This window comes from Anguilla anguilla, chromosome 18 (assembly GCF_013347855.1).
Source record: "Anguilla anguilla isolate fAngAng1 chromosome 18, fAngAng1.pri, whole genome shotgun sequence".
Classification (NCBI taxonomy): domain Eukaryota; kingdom Metazoa; phylum Chordata; class Actinopteri; order Anguilliformes; family Anguillidae; genus Anguilla; species Anguilla anguilla.
The window spans coordinates 10,829,909-10,853,190 of record NC_049218.1 but is presented as its reverse complement, the minus strand read 5'-3'; the positions used below and the strand labels follow the sequence as shown (position 1 = coordinate 10,853,190).

General features: G+C 47.0%; 1 protein-coding gene across 6 annotated transcripts in view; it reads right to left on the bottom strand.

Annotated features, from left to right (window-relative positions):
• Positions 1-504: 504 nt before the first annotated feature.
• Positions 505-23,282, bottom strand: part of fgfr2 (fibroblast growth factor receptor 2) — a 49,180-nt gene continuing 26,402 nt past the window's right edge. For 3 of the 6 annotated variants that reach the window (XM_035400264.1, XM_035400268.1, XM_035400269.1), the window contains 12 exons: positions 22,655-22,845; positions 20,297-20,441; positions 18,961-19,163; positions 17,671-17,810; positions 14,231-14,352; positions 12,280-12,390; positions 11,146-11,336; positions 10,700-10,822; positions 9,768-9,838; positions 5,181-5,318; positions 3,948-4,053; positions 505-2,133 (listed from right to left, as the gene is read on the bottom strand). In XM_035400264.1, the coding sequence (XP_035256155.1) occupies positions 1,969-2,133; positions 3,948-4,053; positions 5,181-5,318; positions 9,768-9,838; positions 10,700-10,822; positions 11,146-11,336; positions 12,280-12,390; positions 14,231-14,352; positions 17,671-17,810; positions 18,961-19,163; positions 20,297-20,441; positions 22,655-22,845 (1,706 nt within the window). In that variant the 3' untranslated portion in view covers positions 505-1,968. Of the gene's footprint in view, positions 2,134-3,947; positions 4,054-5,180; positions 5,319-9,767; positions 9,839-10,699; positions 10,823-11,145; positions 11,337-12,279; positions 12,391-14,230; positions 14,353-17,670; positions 17,811-18,960; positions 19,164-20,296; positions 20,442-21,510; positions 21,647-22,654; positions 22,846-23,282 lie in introns of all 6 variants that reach the window. The other 3 variants (XM_035400266.1, XM_035400267.1, XM_035400265.1) reach the window with 3 other exon arrangements.

Sequence of the window (23,282 nt, the reverse complement as noted above, 5' to 3'; positions counted from 1 at the left end):
GCTTTTTCCGCCCCTGCTGTTAGTCGACATTCTCCCTCGAAACCGTCGCTGGTTCCTGGAAACCAGGGAGCGTTTCCTTAGTTCCCAGGGATACGAGACGGAACACTCTCCGGCTACGGTTTCCGTTTGGCGGTTAAGTTTGCATCCCTTCCTCGGTCAAATCGTCAAACCCATTTCTCGCTTCTTAAGGTGATCATTTGAAGTCCTGTGTATGTGTGAATGTGAACGCTGGAAAATAAGTTCATTGTTATTTTGTTTTTCAACTTGAATAAATGTTACCTACCCTAAATTAAATCTGTAGTTGATGCTGCTTTGTGTCTCACTGTCTGCATGTACGTAGTTATGAAAGTTTCTTAACAAATATGCGCAAATATATCGTTAGTGGGCTTCTCTGTTCTGCGTAAACAGCAACTATGTTTTACAACGCAAAAAACAAAAACAACTGAGACGTATGAAAATATGTCATAAATGAATCCTTTTGAGTGAAATAAGCAGTCACAAACATAAGATTTTCATCTTTAATTTTGCAAAAGTGTCAAAAAAATGAACACCTGCAGAAAACATTTTAATTGGTCCTGTAGAAAACATGAATGATTTTTAATACTTTTGTTCATTTTCACTTTCAATCATTTTTTCTTATGAGAACACTGTGGAATCTATATTTAGTCTAGATGAAGTAACTGAACAGTAGTGGGTATCTGTCCATCATATATTAATATGCGGTATTTTCTCATTTCAAATACAACTTATGAGTGGACAAAGTAGATGAAAAAAAAAATCTATGAATGGATGGGAATTGTGGACTCTAAAATGTACAGACTGTACAGAATTTAAACTTAACATATGAATTATTTATGTGTGGGTGTGTGTATATATATATATATATATATATACACACACACACAAAGCAAGGATCTTTCAAGTACCCACTACAATATTTCTCTGTTACCTCCACTGAAAGATCATTTTAAATTACAATAAACAGAATGGATTATTTATCATTATTATTAATATTATTATTTATTTTATTATTGTGTTTCGTTCATTTTCTTTTTTTTTACATTTTTATTCATTTTTAAAAACATAAGTCAATAAATTAACATGCTACCTCTTTTCCCTGAAGGCCAATACTCCACTGTTGTGATTGAGTGACGGACAGGTGCGTGTGAGACTCAGGACAGGGTCCATACCAGGGCAGAATCTCACTCTTCCACCTCCAAGAATGAGGGAGGGGGGGATTATTATGGGAATCCATACAAAAAATAATTCACTGTAAATATATAATATATATTTATACATATTTGAATATATTTACAAATATACCCAGCACTATATACCGTGTGTTATTCTGCTCCAAAATAATAATTGTGTGGGCGTATCGGAAGAAGAAAAGAAACAATATTACAAAATAAATGAGACAGTGTCTGTGTTCTGCTCTCCTGTTTCCTTTTTTTTTTTGTTATTTTTGTTTTTTTTTGTCTTTCAGTTCGTTTCTTATTTTCATTCTTGCATCCCTCATTTCGCTCTTCCCTTGGGAAAAAAAGTCTTGGAATGCCAGTCAGCGGAATGACGAAAATTTCAGGAAAAATTCAAGAACCTTGGAAAAAACCATAAGACAAAATAATAACAATAAAAAAACTGCTAAGAGTGAAGTCCTGGAATGGCCATTCAGTCGGTCAGTGAAGGGAAACCCAGAGAGGACAGTCCTCTTGTTAAGAGCTTGATTCACACGCTTGTGCATACGTGTGTGTTTGTGTGTGTGTGTGCGTGTGTACGTGTGTATGCGTGTAGGTGTGTGTATGTATGTGTGTGTGTGTTCCCCACACACCTCAGTTCACTTTCGACAGCAGCACAGCTGCCAGCCCACCCCCACCCCCCCCACCCGCTGGATCCTGAAGTCTTCTGGGTGCCAGAGAGGGTGAAGGGTGGGGTGGGAGGCAGGGAGGGGTAAGTCTGCGTTCCCGCCCCTCATGTTTTCACCCCTCCATTGATGTGCTGGTACTTGGGGAGACAGGGTTCGTCGGGCAAGGGATCGTGGGAAAACACGGAATCGTCGCCAGAGGAACACGAACTCCGAGTGTCAGGAAAACTAGGAGAATACTGCTCTGCTGGGGCACATAGATCCAGGTACTCCTGCGAATGACCAGAGAAAGAAAGGGGAAGAGAGCAAGAAAAAAGAGACAGAGAAGGAAGGAGAAAGAGAGGATGAGAAGTTAGAATCTCACATGAACACCAGACATACACGTAGGTACGTAATATTCCACTGAAGGACAGCCGAGAAACAGAGTCTGTCTTTTACTTACACACTTTGCTAAAACCGCTGAACGTTTGCTATAAGACATAATATACATGGTCGCTACCAAGGGACTTCAGATATAAACAAATGCGTAATGTCAGAGAAGAAGAAAACTTGGTCTGTACAAAAATATTTCTAAAACTAATACTTAGCTCTAACGTGTATCAACAACTGCGCGGAACTTTCCAGCACAGTTCACTGGTGGAAGGCCTGGCCTAGCTGTTGCAGCCTCTGCACAAAGTGGTTCAGTGTGTGTCGGAGGGAAGAGTGCCCCGCACACAGGCGAGCGCTGTTCAAACAGAACGTACGACTCTGGACACCGCAAGGCCCCGGCACTACCGCACGGGCACGGTTTCTGTCAGCCTCTCGACCCAAAGGAAAATAAACTCGACACGTGAAACTGGAACCGAACATTTCAGCGCAATGTGACAGCTGGAAAAAATCGCTGGAAAAAAATATGCCACGACCCTGGCGGCCGTTCCAGCGAGCAAGAAAAGGTCACGCGTTCAAACCAAAAAAAAACCTTAATGAGTTCTCAACTTCAAGTTCTTGTGCTGATTTTCTTTTTTCTTCTTTGTATATTTGATTTTTTTTGTAATGGCAGTTATTGAAAAGTTTCTGCAGGAAGAAGAAAAGGTTTTGGTTTCTGAAACAAGTGCTGGATCCCATTTTCCAGCTCAACACGAGGCAACTCGCGTTACTGAAAACCCTCCACATCTGTGAGCGGTTTGGGGCAAAAAAAAAAACAAAAAAAAAAAAAAAAAAAACTTTATTACATTTCAAAAAAGTTCAAATTCAAAGTTTGGCTTTTGGCATAATCTATAGAATTCCACTTTAACCCTCAGTGAGCCCTGGATGGATTTCTGCAGTTGAGACATGCTTGGATGGATATTGTAGGTGACGGTTCAAGCCTGAACACAGATGCAACGTTCGACTATGAAGAAATAAACTCTTCAGTACTGGAGCAAGAGCAACACCAAGCCTATTGCAGGGCAGTACTGAGACTTCTGAGACACACACACACTTCTAAACTCCTAATGTCTTCTGTACATCTGGCTGGCAACATTTTTTTAATGCATGGAGACTACGTGTCGTAGTCAGTCTTTTCCTTTTCAGAAGAGCTTATAACTTTATAATTATAGCTCATAGCTGTATATGTTTGCGTTTAGCACTATGAAAGTGCTGCTGCCTGTTTGGACCTGTGCAGCATAATAAGCCGCTTTGTTCAGACCTGAAACTCACACAATGAGAATATAAGCTTTAAGAAAAATCCACATGCTCTCTATTGGCAGAAAAAACAGCAATGCTGATGTGTGTCTGTGTTTCAGGTACATACAATACCTGTGAGTGTCACTGAATTTACTGAAGATAAAGAAAGGAATGGAACAACGGAATGATAAATAATACGTCACTGTACAGAGTGAAGGCTTAAATCTAGAGTGACTCTGCTCGAGTGTAGGCAGGGTAAATGGGAGTAACTGGTTTCAATGCAGACAGGGTAAATGGGAGTGACACAGATTTGGGCAAAGGCAAGGTAAATGGGAGTAACTCTGGTTTCAACGGAGACAGGGTAAATGGGAGTGACTCTGGTTTGAGTGTAGGCAGAGTAAATGGGAGTGACTGTGAATGGGCGTCACTAGTGTGTCCTCACCTCATTGGTTGCCAGGGTGAGGATGCGATCCAAGTCTTCTACCAGCTGTTTGAAGGTGGGTCTGTGGGATGAGATGGCGTGCCAGCAGTCCTTCATCATCATGTACCTGCAGAAGAGAACAGGTGAGGATTACTGTACTAACCTACCTACCCTACTCTTTACATTCATTCAACCTGTAGAGCACTTATTACTCATTATTATCATTATACAATTAAATAATATACATTAGATACAACACAGCAGGCACAATAACAATAATCCATAATTACTTTAAATAAGCAGTGAAGTGGAAGAATAGGGTTAAAAATGTAACAATAAAAGTGCAGCAGATTATTACCCTGCATAGCAGAGCAACTGCATCATACCAAACAGAATGTAGAGTAGAACGGTCTTAAAAAGCCACATTACCTCTAGTCATTCAGCTCCATTTTAAAGAAAGTAAACTGCCAGCACACATGCTAGCACAGTCAAAGCGTGCATGAATCACTTCTGGTAGGGCTGACATGGATTTATCGTCAATGTCGCCACTGTTGGTGTGACCCAGTGGCTCTCGTTCTGTGTTCAATACTAGCAGGACTGAAAATACCAACCTTAGCAGAATCTGAACTGAATATTAGTTTATACCATTTAGAAAAGTGCTTTTTAATAGTGAAGGGTCTTATGTCAGCATTATTATGACTCATCTTAATATCAATCTGTTCCAGTCACGACAGGCTCTTTGCTGAAGCGGAGCCAGGAAATATCAGCCCGCTAACACTCGATCGCTAACTGTCCCGCAGTGGGGACGGTTTACATGAGCGTGCGGTTCTATTCCCACAGTCCCGGCCGCCATCCAGCGCTCAGTACAGTGTGGGACTCCCAGCTCCTACTGTACTGGACCACACTGACGGACCTCTGTCAAACCCGCTTTGAGGGGGAAGGCAGTGAATGGTCCCATTGATAAGGGTTCCCTGCACATCTGTCTGCGTCCGCAACATCTGGACGGAGTGGACGCGTGTGGGGGTCAGAGTCTGAGAGGGTAACGGATCTGATGAGAGTCTTTTGGAGCCCCAGTCAGCACTTCTTCCGGCAATGACTGCAGCTATTGCCCCCTACTGGCACAGTCAAGAAGTGTCTGGATAAATAGATGTGTACAGAAGTAGGAAGGTGGATGAGGTTGAGTGTCAGGTGTGGCTGGAGGATAATGGGTTAATTTTAGGCTAAAGAAAGGGAGGCAGGGTAAGATGTCCTTACAGTTCATTTGTACAGTTGCCTGGCTTGTCCATTCGATGACCCTCCTTCAGCAGCTTGAAGAGTTCCTCCACTGGGATCCCAGGGTACGGGGAGCCTCCCAGTGTGAAAATTTCCCACATGAGCACCCCAAAAGACCAGCTGACAGAAAAAACACACACACACACACACAATCAGCCCTCACTTAGTCCATGACATGACATGATCACATAGTCATTATACACAAACAATGCCCACACTCACACATTTGTATTTGGAAGACCAGAGTAGAGACCACTGCAGCAGTCTAATCTACTAGTAACGAAAGTGAGCATTAACCTTTTAGCATCAGCCTACTAATACAAGAGCATTAGTCTTACTTTGGTTCTGTTTTTCAAATGGAAAAAGGCCACCTTTAGGCTACAGGTCTTGTACAAGTCAGCATCCAATACATCTAGATTCTTTACTCCAGGTTTGTTTACTGACATCACAGTTCCTAGGTAACGTCAGGCATGGCTGCCCAATACCAGGATCCCAGGAATGGGCGCGGTCAGGGGTGCAGAGGGGGCTAATCGTATAGCGTGTGCCGGAGGGAGCGGCCATCGCCGTGAACAACGGCGTGCCTGTGCCAGCTCAATCCGCTCCTTCTCCGGCCTCCTCCAGCCACCCGCGGGACCGGGCCGCTCCGACAGATGTCTGCGTGCCGTGCCCCCCCACCCCGCCCCGCCCCGCCCCTTTGTCAAAGCTGGCTTTTGTCTCCGGGCTGACCGCTGCCACTGTTCCCCATTGTCCTCTCCCATACAAACACAAACACGGCCCACACGACACTGGGCCCCCCTGGGAGAACTGGCAGTTCTGGGCACGGACTCTGCTGCTGCTCTGATACACGCTGACCAGCGCAGCTACACACGCGCCGCGCACATGCACCTATGCAACCTTACTGACACACACTAACAACACAATCTTACGGACACAAACGCACAGCAACACGTTACTTATAATATGCACACAATGCAATCAATGTAATTGACAAACACAGCAACATGTTACTTAAACATACACACACGCACCAGTCTAACCTTACTAACATACAGAAGCCACACAAGCTTACTGACAAACACACAGCAACATTACTAAAACACACACAGCAACCCAACACTAATATACATAGTGAAACCATGCATACTCACAGACTAAGCCCAGCCCTCACTAAAACAATGCAACCTTAAAAACTGCACACAGACCAGACTACACTGAAACATGAGCCAGCACTGAGGACTGGATTCAATCAACACATGTCTTCAACCTTTTCCAATTAAACTGCAAGCGATAGTTTCTTCTTTGCAAACACAGTCAGGCTCGTTCAAAGATCACTGAAATTAATTAAAAAGAAATGCGTTCAACTTGATAAGCAGTCACACATACTTAGGAGTCAAAGTTAAAGATCAGCGATTAATTTAATCCAGATATGAATTTCAGACCAACTTTTCTCTTCCTCTCATTTATGTGATCCCTCCATCCACATCACTCCATGACATTTAGTATCTGTCTGTTTACTCTATCCATTCCAGCACATCATGCAAACAAACAAAGGCTTAGTCATCACTCCTACCAGGGACCAGCCCCTAAAATACACACACACATGCACACACGCACGCACGTATGCACGCACACACACACACACACATGTTTGTATTGTTATACTTGTGAGGACTTCCCATTGACTTACATTCATTCCGTAACCTCTAACCCTAACCCTAACCCCAACCACTACATGCCTAACCTTAACCCTAACCTTAACCTAATTCTAACCCTAACCCTAACCCTAAGTCCTAACCCTAACACAGCCCCTTGAACTTGTGGGGACCAGCATGCGTAATTTTCCTCATCTTTCTATCCTTGTGGGGACATTTGGTTCTCACAAAGATAGTAATACATGCCCTAATGCACACACGCACACACGCACACACACACACACCTGACACTATCTGGTGTATGGGGCTGTGGTCTGCACCAGGATGGAGAGCAGTCCTCATTTCTGATTTCTCAGTACATTACAGTCTGGGATTTAGCAGACACTTATCCAGGGAAACTTTTTACAAACAAACCATTTACACAGCTGGAAATGTATTCAAGCAGTTTAAGTTAAGACCCTAACTGATGAATGCAAAAGTAGCACCCAGCTGAGAATCAAACTGACAGTTCTCTAACCATTACACTACACCACCACCTTACATATACCATATTAAGCAAACTAAACAGAATAAACAGAAAACAATAAAATCACAAGGATGCAAATCAGTCACAAAAGTAAAAAATTAAATATAAATTAAACATTCTTGTTCAATTCCCACAAGTCATTCCAAGTTTTCCTTCAACTGACAAACTGATTTTTATTCTGTTAATTTACTTGCACTTCTTTTTTTTTTGCACAGACGATGTCTCAATATTAACATGAAAAATGGGTCAGTATCCTTCATTCATCATTCCACCGTTAATAAACATCAAAAACGCCCATCGACAAAAGAAAATTACTGGCAACGTCTTTCAGCCAATTAATAAATGCTCTTCAATCTCATAAATCAATGTCGAATTCAAACGCTCTGTGAGAAAAATGCTGGCAGCGCTGACCACGCCCCCGTTCCGGCTCCACAGGGGCGCACCAGGCGCAGCCCCCGCACGGACCTCCCCAATTTCAGCCCCGCTCGTTTTTTGTTTGCGTAGCCAATGTCGTGGGAACGTCTCTCTAAACTCGCTCGGTCATCTAATCTGATTTCATTTATAGATCGGCCCAGCTTTCAGTGAGATTTCAATGCAAATCCAGTCCCAGAGGCTTTCACAGAAAAGCCAATTAGGGAAAGTGAGAGATGAAATGTAATTACTGACTGCGCCAGACAAAGAGACCCTCGCTGTATTTAAGCAGATACATGCCCCCAGTGCATAACGCCGATTGATCAGAGAGAGGCAGCACACACACGCATGCAAACACGCATAGAATAAACACGCACACACACACACGGAACAAGCGCGCACGCACATGCACAAACATGCACGGACACACACACACATACACACACAAATACACAAACACACATACACTCATGCAAACACGCATGCATGCACACACACACACACAAAACAATCACACACACACACACACACGAGCAAATACACATACACTCATACAAACACGCACGCGTGCACACACACACACACACACACACACACACAGAACAAGCGCACACGCACATGCACAAACATGCACGGACACACACACACACACACACAAACAAATGCACAAACACACATACATTCATGCAAACACGCACGCATGCACACACACACAAAACAATCACACACACACACACACACACAAGCAAATACACATACACTCATACAAACATGCACGTGTGCACACACACACACACAAAACAATCACACACACACACACACACGAGCAAACACACACACACTCATACAAACACGCACGCATGCACATACACACCCACACAGCTCAGGTCATACACATGCATGAACGCGGTTCCCAGGGGCTAGCATGAATAGCACTTATCTAATTGGTGCACACATTGTGCTGCAAAAGCACGACAGAAACACTGAAACAGTGCTGTCAGTCAGTGGGAAAACCCAACATCAAAAGTGTCCAGAATCCTCTTTAATAAAAAAAGTACAAAAACAGAAAACAGATATACTCAGAAGAAAAGAATTGTTTTGAGAAAAAGACAATACATTCAGAAGATACAAGAAATGAGGCTAGGGCGGGGGTATGGGGTGCAGGGGCAGCCATTCTGAGCCATGATATTGTTGCGCTCAGACATGTGTGAAGAGCTTTTTTGGGGTGGGGGGGAGGGGGGGGGGCTTCCGCCCCTGAGAGGGTGGGCACTAGCCCCCATTCTGCCCTTTGAAGCTGGGTAGATTAGTAACACGGCACTGGCTACAAGTCTAGCGTGAAATCCTCACTTTCAGGACACACTGCCCAGCCTCCACCCCCTCAGTACCCCCCTTAACCCCCCCCCCCCCCCCAAGTTGGCCAAAACAACTCCCAGTGTACCAGCAGCCCTCAGACTGGTGGGGCTGGGCACTGCACTAGCTGTGCACTCCTTTACTTTGACCTTCTGGTGTGAAAACGATTTTCCCATAACAGCGTGGGCCACCCAGGCTTCAGCAGAACAGAACAGAACAGAACAGAACAGAACCAAAACCAGTCCAGATGCCTTCACTGCAAGGCTGCAAAAATGCCAAAATAACAGCAGATCTCCAAACCTGGGACACCCAATGGTTCTGTTTTGAGGGATGACGTTCTGCTGGTGTAATTAATCTCAGAAGGTCTCTTGGATGGCTGCCTTTTTTAAGAACAGTCCTTACTCTGTACTGCCCTACCTAATCTCTCTGGTTCATGGATCACACCATTTCATTTTTGGGCAGGGAGCTGATTTTTCAATTCTAACAGAAACGTACTAGAAGCCTGTGGCGCCAATTAAGTATTGAGGAAACAAAAGTCAGACAGCATTAGTTCTCAATTAGGGAATAACTGTGTGTGTGTGTGTGTGTGTGTGTGTGTGTGTGAGTGTTTTACTGAGAAAGTGCACTTACACGTCGCTCTGGTGTGTGTACACTCGGTCGAACAGGGCCTCTGGAGCCATCCACTTGACTGGTAGGCGACCCTGTGGACAGAAACACAAGCCTGAGGTCAGAGCAGGTCAGAGGTCATGAGTTTTTGTATTAAAACATCTATGTTAAAGAGTCCCTTGGGGAATTTTATTTGCCTGAAACAATATCAATACTTCACGAGCACCAAGGTTAATTTGCATAAACCACTGATCGACACGAGGTTTCATTAGTTAGAGGAAAGACCAATAATTGGAAAATTAAATCCATGAAAAGAAACTACCTGGTACACTCTTGCATTGAACTTCCCAAAGGCGTAGTAATATATGTAACGGCTACAGAAAATACGTTAGCTTTTTTCAGTAATAAAGCTGAAATTGGTAAACACGATGTAAAAAACAATTGAACAGGACAGACTGAAAGAGAATAAGAGGGAGAGCGGAAAAAAAACAAATCGACATGGAAAAAGAATGATGTCATAAGAGGAGTTCTGAACTTTCAAAATACAATCTGGCCTGTACATGGAAGCTTTCTTTTGTAAATGGATGTGGATCTGATTCCTCCTTTGGTGTTTATTTAAGCTGTGGTTTTTTGACATGTTGGCAGCTGAACGGAGGGGGAGAAGATAATCCAATCATTGTTCTTCAGATCCTCTCCATCATCATTATCATACTGTCCAATGAAAACCTGTCACAGCATCGCAAAGTGCTCACAAGACCGGTGCTACCTGGGCAGCCAGTCACGGCTTTACAGCCAGCCCTCGTCCCCCTCAATCACAGAGGGTGGGGGGGGGGGGGGGGCAAGAGAGAGAGAGAGGGAGGGAGAGAGAAAGAGACAGGTATTAAGAGGGGATGGAACTGCACATGTGCACGCATACACACACATGCACGCACATGCTGGATCCATTGCATTCTTACATTTGTTGTCTTTTTGTAATAGTCGATGTTGTGGACGTCTCTGGCCAGGCCGAAGTCTGCGATCTTCATGACGTTGCTCTCCGTGACCAGGACGTTCCGGGCGGCCAGGTCCCTGTGAATGCACTGAGAAAGAGAGGGACAGAACAAACAACACAGAGAAAGCGTGATTGGGGGTGGGGGAGAGAAACAGAAAGAGAAAGGAATTAAAAAACCGTAACTGAACTGTGACATCACAATGCAACGTTTAAATACAGAAACATTCCGGCTGAACTAGAAAGACACTGAGAGAAGAGACAGGACGCCTGGACTCATTTCTTCACACCGGCTAACAGGAAACACATACAGGCAGCGCAACAAACCGCGCGACAGGGCAACGGCGAGATCCGACAGGCCCCGCGAGCGCAAACAAGCGCGGCAGGTGGGGAGCACGACCCCGCCCTCCTCACCTTCTGCGAGGCCAGGTACTCCATCCCGCGGGCCACCTGGTAGGTGCAGGACACCAGATCCTTGAAGGTGAGCTGCTCGTCGGACACGCGCGCGATGTCGTACGAGTACTCCATCCCGGGCGGGCGGCGGGCGCGCAGGTACTCCCGCAGGTTCCCCTTGGACGCGTACTCCACGATGACGTACAGGGGACCTGCCGGGTGCACGGGAATGAGGTCAGCGACCACGCCCCACACGCCCAGGCGACACAGTATAATCAGAGCGTGTGTGAGCCATTTGGTCAGGGTCCCCCCCTACCCAGACTCACTAAGCTTTAACATTAGCCCTTCTGTCGCCTGATTACACCGCTGAATTTATCAGGTGCGACTAAGGCAAGGTCGTATCAAGGCACGCAACACGACCGCGCAATGCTCAGCGCCAGTGCAGGTACAAGAGGTTAAACAAGGACGATAAGACAAACAAATCAGCTGCACCATGAGCCGGGCAGGTCTTCAGATGAAGGTCGCAGGTCGCTGTTTACAGACACGTCCTCAAACAGCCTGCGACTCAGCGCACGTCTCAGTTCACGTTCGTGTTTGCACATCACCTGACGGAGTTCCCCCTGGCTGGAGCCGTGTTGTCTTTGGAGCGCTCACAGCTATCTTGGGAGCAGCGAACATTGTGTGGGAGAGTTTAACAGTCTGTGACTGGGGTAGAGCTCTTTGCTGCTGGGGGGGGGGGGGGGACTCTAACTCTAACACCACACCTGGAGGAGAGACCTGTGTGTGATAACCACCATGCCTCTCACAACACCAGCACAATCTAGGGGTGAAAAGACTTCTGTTCCAAATGAGAGGTGCTGTTCTTCCCAAGGGAAAAGACTACCATTCCCAACAGGTCCCCAGCCTTAACTGCCCTCAACTCATCATGTGATGTTTATTGTCCTCAGATGGTCGCAGGTTCTCAGGTTTTCAGATCCTAATCAAAACCAATAGGAATCTATACCTCCTACCCCCTAAGCCCCACCCCCAAGCCCACCAGACTGCTGTTTCACAAGGCTCATAAAAAGCTCTGTTTATTGTGTGGAGTCTCTTCTGCTCTGTTGGTACGATGAGAGGCTGTGATGTCACCAAGCACCGCCCACTCAGCCAGCTCACCGTCCTGTGTGCACGCTCCCAGCAGATTAATGATGTTCTTGTGCTTCCCGATGATCTTCATCATCTCCATCTCGGACACCAGGTCAGAAAGGTCCTTTTCTGTGGCGTCGTCTGGGAGATGCAGAGGGGGAAAAAAGGGGCGGGGATTAAGCAACACAACAACAACAACAAAAGCCGCACAAACACCACATAAACAACAAAACAAGACCCTCTGCCCCCCCTCCCCCTCCACCCCCCTCGCACCCCCTGACCCCCGACCTCATGTCCTTCCACAGTCAGCCCACTTCCCTGCATCGCTGTAATTAAGCGAAGCATCCAGACAACGCAGTGTAATGTTACGGGTGCACCCCTGCCCCCCCCCCCCCCCCAGCCCCCCCTTATCTTCTCTTTAAAGAGACTACAGAAACATCCTTTCAGGTCCGGGGGTATTATGAGCCTTCGTTCAATTTGGAGTAATTACCCTCCATGCGCTCTCTCTCTCTCTCTCTCTCTCTCTCTCTCTCTATCTGACTCTCTCTCTCCCTCCCCCTCCCCCTGTCTCTCTCTGTCTCTCTCTCTCTCTCTTCTTTTTCATTAGCGCTTGGTGACTGCCTCTGCCGCGGTCACACCGCCATCGCATCGCTCAAATTCCTCCCCACAATTACCCCTCCGCTCCTCCTCCCTCCATCCCTCCCTCCCTCCCTCCCCCTCCAGGAGCTTCCTTCAAATAAGGCCTCAGTCAACTTCTCCACCACCCCCCCCCCGCCCCCACCCCCCCCAGCCCCCTCTTTGTGCAGGTGCTGAGAGCACTGCGCAGCTGGAGCAGACGGGGTCAGGCATGCGGACACCCCCTGACCCACCTCTGCGGGCCGTCATTCAGCACCACGAAATAACGGCGGCCCGGTGGCCCCGCCTGACCGCGGCCGGGCAGGAGACCCGTGACATCCACACCGGGTCAGGGGCACGGGGTACGGGGGGCGCGCGCTTGAACAGGATCCCCTCAGATAGGGCTCTGTTCACGCTGCCGCTCTGGGACGGGCCGCGCAAAGCGCTTCGATTATCACCGCGGAGTTATAATGACAAATGGACTCATCGGGCGCCCGGACTGACGGAATTAATATCCGTTCAGCAGACTAGACCCTTACCGCTTCATAAACAAACGCTGCTGCACTCATTGATTCTGTAACTGTTTTGGTAGACACAAAGCAGCCTTCACTTGTCTAAACTCTCAACTCTCAATGCCAGAGCCACTTTTAAAATACAGATAATTCATGAAAAAAAATAAACCCTCGCAATCACAATTTATTTTCGGAAAATAAAGGCAAAAACTCAAGAGTTGCAAAAACCCTCCAGTGAAGAGCGAGGTCATATTTTCAGTTCTGCCAGTTAAATGATAAACAGTGACCGTTGTGCCCTAAGACATCGAAAGTGACACGAACACAATAAAAGTGCCGGTGTGGAAATCCCCTCATGTTTACGTGTTTTTTTGTTTCCTGAGTGAAGTGCTTCTGAGGGTTCTGAGTGATAAGAGTCACCTGCTGTTGGGTCAGTGTGGTTATATAATACGCACTCACCGGAACAGCATGATAGCTTTCACTGCTACCACAATGCAGAAATCATTTGCATGGTCAAGTACCTCCATTTAAAATCTGACTGATTAAAATTAGTTGTTTTTTACAACTCATCTGCATTGGGATTCACACAGGTATATACATTTTTCAGTTCAATCATTCTTAAAATTATAGCCTTATACTTTTTTCCTTTTTATGAAAAATATACATTTTGATTATAGCCTTGCGATTTTTTTCTCTGATACGAATATGTACATTTAACAAAGGTGAATTTACTTGTTTTCTGTTCATAAGCTAACTAATATTAACTAAACATATAAACTGCTTTGCTACCCTGTCATTGCTACAACAGTCACAGTCACTGCTACCCCGTTACCATGATAACACGGGAAAACACTCACCTTTCAGCATCTTCACGGCCACGGTCACCGCCTCCTTGGGCTTTTCCTTGTCGATGCCGACGGCCTCCGCCATGACGACCTGGCCGAAACAGCCCTCGCCGAGCGGCTTCCCCAGAGTGAGCCTGCGGGGACAGCACGGGTACACCTCAGAGCACGCTCTCTCATACACAAATTCGGCTACGCGCGCTGAGGTGGCTACAGCAAATCCCTAAATGAATGAAAGAAACAGGGGGGAAGATTATATAGCGGTGAGCACCGAGGAACAGTGCATTGGTTTAATTAGACCATTAATGTGCTAGGCCTCTCAATCTAACCGAAATCCAAAGTGCTGTTTTGGCACGAGCGGCCGAAGAGCCTGCCAGGGTAACGGGACGACAGGACGACAATTATCGCCCAATTAGGAGAGTTTCGCCGAGCGAGACGACGTGTTTCCTCGCTGCGGTAGCAGTGTTAGCCGCGTCCTGCCCTGAGCCACGGAACCCGACGCCTAGCCCCGCGGCGCTACGCGCTACGTGCTACGCTGCGGCCCGGCACAGCAGGGCAGCTCCTCCGCCTCCCTCCGGGGCCGCGGGAGAGAGAGAGCGGCTTCCACCAGGGCCTCTGCCTCGCAGCCTCACTTTCCTGTTCAGGCGTGTCCCTCCCGTCTGCCTGAGCCTTCTCTTTGTCTTAATCGCACCTCTCCGTCTCCCCGAGCCACAGGGAGACCTGCTGGGTTCATCCCTCCATTATGCTACGCGGAATCCTGCGATTAGCGCGCAGACTAGCGCCTTGATAAAATGCCAAAAAAAACTGCTCTTAGTCTCCTTGCTTATTGAGTATCAGCCCAAAACCTGGGAGACACAAAGTATAAGTTACTACTTAATACAGAACATTATTAGCAAATAATATATAATATTAATGGTGTATTAATATTAAACAGCGAATGTGCAATACAACTTGTTGCATAAAGCTGCCTAAAAGCCAACACATTCTGACCGTAACCCAAAAAACATACTGAGGCAAATGGAAGCATGACCTCTCCCATGGCTCCAAGAAAATTATGCAATTATTTACAAATGATTGCTGGGTTAGAGAGTATACAGAGTGCTCACATTAGTTTAAACATGGAGTATTTAAAAAGTGAGCACTGCCCTCCCTACAAAATAAACAAACAAAAGTGTTACTCACGCTCAAGCTACAACTCACTGACTCCTGACCCCTGGTCGCCCCTGGATGACGTGTGATTGGCAGGTGGAGGCCCCGCCCCCCAGGTCAGGGGCCCCACCCGCCCCCCGGCTGTGCAAACATTCACACCAGGCGGGGGCCCCGGGCCGTCCCCCCCCGCGCGCTAGCACAATCCGCGCTCTGTCCCCGTGCGTCCCCGCTGCCCCTCTCTCAATGGCAGCCTTTCACCGCGCTCACCACAGATAAGCCATGTTATTTTTTCTTTCCCTGCTCTGAGGTTTTTTTTCCCCCGCACCCTCTACAAACATTAGCATTCCAGAATTTTCCACATTTACAGCAAATGCCCCGAAGGCAGGCGGCAGTGACTGAATGCCTGTGTGTGCGTGTGCTTGCGCGCGTGTGTATGTGTGAGACAGAGAGAGAGAGAGAGAGAGAGAGAGAGAGAGAGAGAGAGAGAGAGAGATTACAGTAGTTTTAGCGCACAAAGAACCAGATTCAGTGTTACCAGACGTGGTAAACCATAGAAAGGCTTTACAGCCGCCGCTGACTGAAATGTGATTTGCTTGAACCTGTCCCGTCCAAAAACAAGAGAGCTTCACATTTTTCTTAGAATCTCTGCACCTTTTGCCTGCAGCACATAAATAATCAACTTTTGACCTTTGAACAAAATTCAAGCACAATAATACCATTATGAACATAATATTTCCAATTGGTTTGGATCTGATATGGCAATCTGGACTTCTCCATGTATTCAGACCGTATATTTTAAAAGCCAACTGTCAAGGTGCTGTTTTTCTCTTTGTTCGCACCATGCTGCCGGCGGCTACAGCACCAAGCTTCGGCCACAGAAATGGACCGGCGGCTGAATCTGGATTTTCCACACCAGGGTGGAAATGACTTGAACTACATTGTTAAAATTGCGCACACACGGTCGCTAAACACTGTGGGCTAATTACATTATTCACCGCCAGAGAGCCGCAATGACAAACTCTACAGCCTCAGTCCCCAAACCCCCCCCCCCCCCCCTTCTCTGGCACTGCAAAAAAAAAAAAAAAGGCCCGGCAAAAACAGGGAAATAATTCACTTTTCCACTCTGGGACCTCCAGGCCCGGGCTGAAACGCACGTCTCACGCAGAACATTAAAGTTACGAGCGAAGCCGTCACGCAGCGCTCGACCCCGGGACCGTCCTGCGGAACGCGTCATGCCACGCTTGTGTCAGGGCAGGTGAGAAACACGCTTACGTCAGGCCGGCGCGGAACAGCACACGCCAAGGAATTTCTATTATTCGGTAATTAGATCAGCAGAATTTCAGGTTGACGTCTAAAAGTCAGACACACGAGCGTTTAATAGGGCCTGAACTGAACGGGTGAAGCGGTAATGGAACCGAAGGCCCGGTGCCACACGGTCCCCGCCAAATAATCCGCCGCTCCGTATCAGCGCGTATGAAACTGCGATTTGCTTTATCGAGGCATGACATTCCCCGAGCCGTTTCCAGCGTGTCAACACCGCTTTATCTAACGCTGTACTGTACCGCGGCCAGGTGCACCCGCTATCAGGTAGAGCAGCGCTCCTATCTCGATGGCCTACCTGGGACGTGAGCCCACAAACTCCCGACGCGGCGCTCAAACCACAAATCCAATCAGCTTCCGCTTTATAAACCCACACACTCGAAGCCACAGAGGAGAAAGCGAGGTTTCAGGAAACCAGACAACCCATCACATGATGTGAACAATCGTATTGTGCGGTGGAGAGCAGAGTCTTTTGATTGATTAAAACATGCCCGCGGATGACAGATCGTCCAGAAATAAACTGCGGTGAAGTACCACTCTGCTAATGCACAACAGTGCAGGAGTAACATTTCAGAAAAGGACCGAACATCGATCGCTGCGATGTATCAGAGAGCACGGGCGTTCTGATGTGTATTAGAGAAATGACAGACTTGAGAAAATATGTGTGAGGGGACTGCTGCAAGATTGTTTTGAGGAAGTTGTGAGCCGTGGTTATTAATAATAATAATAATAATAATAATAATAATAATAATAATAATAATTTTTATTCATGTAGTACCTTTTCTCGAGCCCATAAAATCATGGTAATGCAGATACGCACATACACATACAAAGAGGGGAAAAATAAGAGGGAAGTAGTGTTGCATGGATGCAAAATGTGTGTTCTTTTTAATTGACATCAGAGTGAGGATACGGGCCAGAGGACGGGGAGGTGTTGAGGGAGGGGCATTCGGTTTGGCGTCAGAGGCGCCGCCGTCGTCGCTCACCTGTCGCGGGAGTACTCCCAGCGGGGGTCCTGCGGGAGGTCGTACTCGGGGATGGCCTCCTCCTGCGTGCTGGAGCGCCGGGTGGTGATGCGCACCAGCGGCGTGCTGGAGTTCATGGACGAGCTGGAGTCCGAGGACACCTGCGGGACCAGGGAGACACGGCTGATCACCTCGAACCGCCAGCCGGACCGCGCGGTCCTACCGCTAACGTGTGTGAGCGAGGGCTGGAGGTTTCACACTCAGACGCTCGTGTTCTTATACATTCCACAGTACCGTTCATTCCAGGGAAGTTAAGTAAGCAGGTCATTTTGGAAGTTAAGTAAGCAGGTAATTTTGGAAGCTAAGTAAGCAGGTAATTTTGTCATTTTAAATTGAATTTTAAAAATTATTTTAAAGACAGAGAAAGAGATTATGAAGGACAAACGTCACAATATATGGAAAGTAAAGTGGGAAGCTGAAAGACCCCTTTCTTCTTCCTCTTCTCGGATGGAGGGATACGCCGCCATTTCTCTCTCGTAAGGTGGAGTTCTGTCCTTACCTTGATGGGGGTATCTGCTACAGCCTTGTACCTCACTGTTTTTTTACGCCTTTCAGGTATTACTTTTTTCGCTCCAAAGCAAAGTATTAATCACATATCGATCGAGCAAGCGGCATGGTCACACATGCTTTAAGGTGAGAAACCATTCCAGAGAGTATTTTACACCCTACAGCCTAATTTCACCTTGACCATCCAGTACAAGGTGGCCTATCAGACAGCTCAATTTTACCTGACTGCTCAGTTCAAGGTACCCTATCAAAACAGTTAAAGGACCAATTTTACATTTCACATAATAACTCTCCTTTTGTTATATTCAAAGTGTATTTTACTAATACTTACAAAAATAAATAAATAAATATATATATAGACACAGACAAGTATTTAAAGTTATCTGAGAGTCTGCTTGCATGCATCACTGCCGAAGAGCACTCGACTGTCTTTGCAGGTGGACATCAAGCGATTTCCAATCTTCTACAGCCTGAATGATTCTCTGTCTTCTTGCCCGTTGAACAGAAAAATTACTCTAACGGGGTTAAGCCCTTCTCTATTAAGATCTCAACCTCATCCAGCCAGCCCTGTGAATGACTGTGTGTGTGTGTGTCTATATATGTGTGTGTGTGTGTGTGTGTGTGTGTGTGTGCTTATATGTGCGTGTGTGTGTGTGTGTGTGCGTGTGTGTGAGCTTGTGCGTGCGTGTGTGTGTGTGTTTCTGTGTTTGTGTATAAGGTTTTTGGAACTCTTTATCTACTTTCTGTTACCTGGCGGCGCAGAGGGATCTGCTTGCTGAGTTTGTGCACGGCCGGCTGGCTGCTGAAGTCAGGCTTCTTGGCCGTGGTCCTCATGCGGCACACGACCACGATCACCACCATGCAGGCGATCAGGAACACTCCGATGCAGTAGATGGCGATCTCCACGTAGTCCGGAGGCAACAAGGTGGGCCCGTCTGTGGGGCCATCTGAGGTTTCAGGGGTGGATATAGGGGTCAGGGAAAAGAACCCCCTCCCAACATGTATTCCAAACAGACTGAGGTGCACATACTGAGACTAACACACACACACACACACACACACACACACACACACACACACACCTACACTCAGGACTAGAGAGGAAGGGTAAACACTGTTGGTACAAAACCCTTAATCAAGCATAGAAGCAATCTGTATGTGCAAGCTGTTTTCAACTGCCACTTCACTCAGTGTTCTTCCCCAGTCAGGCACACACACACACACACAAACACACAGCCTACTCCCCATAGGAAGTTTTTACTTGTGACAAAGCACATGGCCTTCACACACTAACACACACATACACATACACACATACTTACACAAGCATCCACATGCAAATAAATACAAGGGGAGCACAACCCCATAGCTCAATCACTGTGACAACCATACATTTTGCATAAGCAGTCACTCACAGGCAAATACGAGTTAAATAAACAGCCCTGATAACTGTGAAAGCCAAGCTAGTGAATGCCAGGACAGAGGCAAAAACTTTGCTTTTATTTTGGAGAGAAAAGAGACAAGGGTTATCTTAGTGAGAGCGAGGATGACAGCCATTCTTCTGACAGCCAGAAGAATGACGTCACCTCCAACAACATGGAGTGACACCATGCTGTGGTTAAAGACAGAGACAGACAGACAGACATGCTGGTTTAAGGCATGCATTCAGAAGACACACGGCCAAGATTTTAAGTACCAACAGGCTTCCCCGAACGAGTGAGTGAGACAGAGACTAAAAAGAGAGAGAGTTCCCAGCATCTCAGACTAAAAAGCACTTGAACCTTTCAAAATGATACTACTTAAATTTACAGGAATATTAGAAAATATCGGGTCACAATCTGGGGTGTTGATTTAGCTGTGCCGAGCAAAAGTGGGCATTAAAATCAATCCTCTTTTGACTGCTAAAGGAAAACACAATCTGGAGTCTTGACTCTCTTGAGCTAAAGGTTCAAGTGTCTTTCCTTCTCGAGAACCAGATGCTCTCTCCCTTCCTAAATCGTCATGGAGACGTAAATTTAAGAAGATGATAAATGACACCACAAACAGGAAAATAAACGTAGCAGTATATACGGATATATACCTGGAATCACCGTTAACCAAGCAGTGTGATAGGAGATCCCAATAGAATTACCCGCCAAGCAGGTGTATTCCCCAGCATCCTCGAAAGTAACATTGGGCAAGTAGAGAACTTCAATCTCCTTATCAGTGGTGTTAACACCTGCGGTCTGGGAGAGGACAGGCAGGGAAAGAGGGAGGAAGAGAACAGGTGGAGAGGAGGAAAGATGGGAAAATAAAGAAAGGAGAGGTGGAGGGTAGAAAAAGGAGGAGAGCGGAGTGGTTGAAGAATGACCCAAAGACAGAGGGAATAGGTTCAGGAGATGGAAGAAAGGGGAGGAGAGGTGGAGAGAGGAGAGAAAGGAGAAACAAGCAGAAAGATAATGAGACCCACAAAACCAGAAGAGGAGAGCTGGGGGTGACGTCCACCATCAGGGGGGTGTGCAGTCCCATCTAGAGAAAGTTTAGATGGGAGTTGAGGGAAATTGGGGGTGAGGAGCCCCCAAAAAACACACAGACACACCCTCCATAATAACAGTCCCAGGCCAACCAGTTAAAACGAAAGAGGGGTAAATGGAAACAGGTCCCGACACCACCCAACACAGCCCCGCCAAAATCCATATCACACCTCCTCATGCACACAGAGCCACCGAGGGAAAGATCGCATGGAACACGCCCCTGCTCCGGGGCCCCGCCCCAAAACTGCCACGCCCTTCACAGCTGATGGAACACAGAACCAGGAAACACTGAGGGGAATGATACACAGACAGACACGCAAACACACACACACACACACACATTGGACCGCAGGACACAGACACAATGGTGGGGAGTTAAGGTTTGCAAGCGGTCCAAACACAACAAGACACAAAGACAGACAGACAGACAGACAGACACACTGGGGCAGATCCATAAAGGAAGGGTGGACAAGTGAAACATAAAAGATGGGTAACAGTGGACAGGAGACACGGGGGCAGGACCAGAGGGGAGGCACTGGAAGGGCAGGCGATGGAGGGAGGGGCAGATGGGCCTCAGGGTGTTTCCATGGTAACTGTCAGTACACCAGCGGAATGCTGGAAGTGACAGGGAGAGCAGACGCAGGTCCGGGAACCAGAATCACCACACCAAAACCAGCCCAGAACCCCCCTGCCAGCGACCAAACCCGAAAAGGGAGTGAGGGGACCGGGGCGCAGGTCAAGGGTCACAAGGTCAGAGGTCAGAGGGGGTGCTGCTCTTTACCTGTCACGGTCAGCCACCCGGAGTGGCTCGCCTCCCCAATATAATTGGAGACTTTACAAATATACTCCCCAGCGTCCTCCTGTGTGACATTGTGTAGGGTGAGGACCTCCACGTCAGAGCTGTTTATGCCCGACCGCTGGAGACCAGGCCAGAAAAAACACAGGGGGGGGGGGAAGATACTCGGGTTACACTCAGACTTTTCCACAAAAACCTCTACAGAGAAGAGGGAGGAAGAGGGGAGCGACCACCACCAAATGGACAAAAATGTGGCAAAAAAAAAAAAATAGTAGTGTTAAAAAAAATTGTCTTGAGTTGGGGGGGAAAGAAAGTGTAAAAGTAGACAGCACAGATACTTTATGGTAAATGATCACTGAACCGATGTGAAAATTCACAAATACACAAAAATGCAGACTGCTCTTAAGACGGGTTGAGACAAACAAAAATCTCAGTTTGCACCAACCAACTCAAAATCTGGCCAGGATCGATTGAGATCGATTGAGATGATGACATTGAGCAATGATGAGGAGAAGGACTGTGATGAAATCAAAGCAGACAATAGCATTTCCTGTCTGGCTCAAAGCTGTCTTACAGACACTGTGATTGGCTGTAGGAGGTACATTTATTTTTACATTTCATTCTTTTAGCAGGCGCTCTTATCTAGTGACTTACACACTTAATTATTTAAACACAGCCCATTTACTAGCTGAATTTTTTTAGTACTGAAATTCAAGCATCTCGCTCAAGCGTACAATGGCAGTGCCCCACCAGGGAATCCAACCTAAAACCTCCGTTTCAAGCCCAGTTTCCTAACCACTGCACTACACTGTCGTCCCAGAGGTAGTGACGGTGCTCCTGGAGATCCACCATCCTGTAGGGTTTCACTCCAACCCTAACAAAGCACACCTCGTTCAACAGCTCGAGATCTCATTGAGCAGCGAGTCAGTAGAATCAGGTGTGCTAAATTAGGGTTGAAATGAAAAACCTACAGGAGGGCAAATCTCCAGGAACAGGGTTGGGAATCGCTGCCCTAGACAATGCAGTCACAGCTGGCCTCAGGTCCCAAGCTGAGTAATGGAGAGAAGAAGACAGGAGCATATAGTTGCTGGAATAGGAGGGGGGTTACCAATGGGGGGGGGGGTCATACCTTCAGAACGCGCACGTAGGGGAGTCCGTCTGGCCCATAGCGGCTACCGTTTTTCTCGATGTGCTGGAGCCACTGGATGTGGGGCTGGGCGTCGCTGTAGACCTTGCAGACGAAACGCGCGTCCTCGCCCACGCGGACCGTGGTGTTCGCCGGCAGCCCCGCCTGCAGAATGGGCCGGTGGGGTGACCGCTCTGAAAAAAATAAATTAAAAAAAAGATTGAGGGGAGTGGCCATTAAAATTTTTTCCCCTAGCTATGTCATGCAGACACCAGACACAAAAGCAGTACCACGTCAACCAGGGCAGAAACCGTATGATTCATTTAATTAGAATTAAACAAGTAATTTTCCACTATTCAAAGTGCTGCACCACTGTTGCATTTGGCATAGCAACAGTAACGCAGTAACAGTACCATGCCACTGTTACTATGCCAGCAAGAAAGCCTCAATCAGGTCTCAGACCTGGAACCTTCAGGCCTGGATTGCTACAGCTCCTCCCAGCCAATGGCTCCTCTTTCCTCCCTGCCGTCCAATCAGTAATGCACATAAGATGCAGTAATGCATGTAGGATGTGTGGGCATTACTCATTGGGTAATGTCCACAAAACTTGCCTCGTCTTTCCACCATTTAA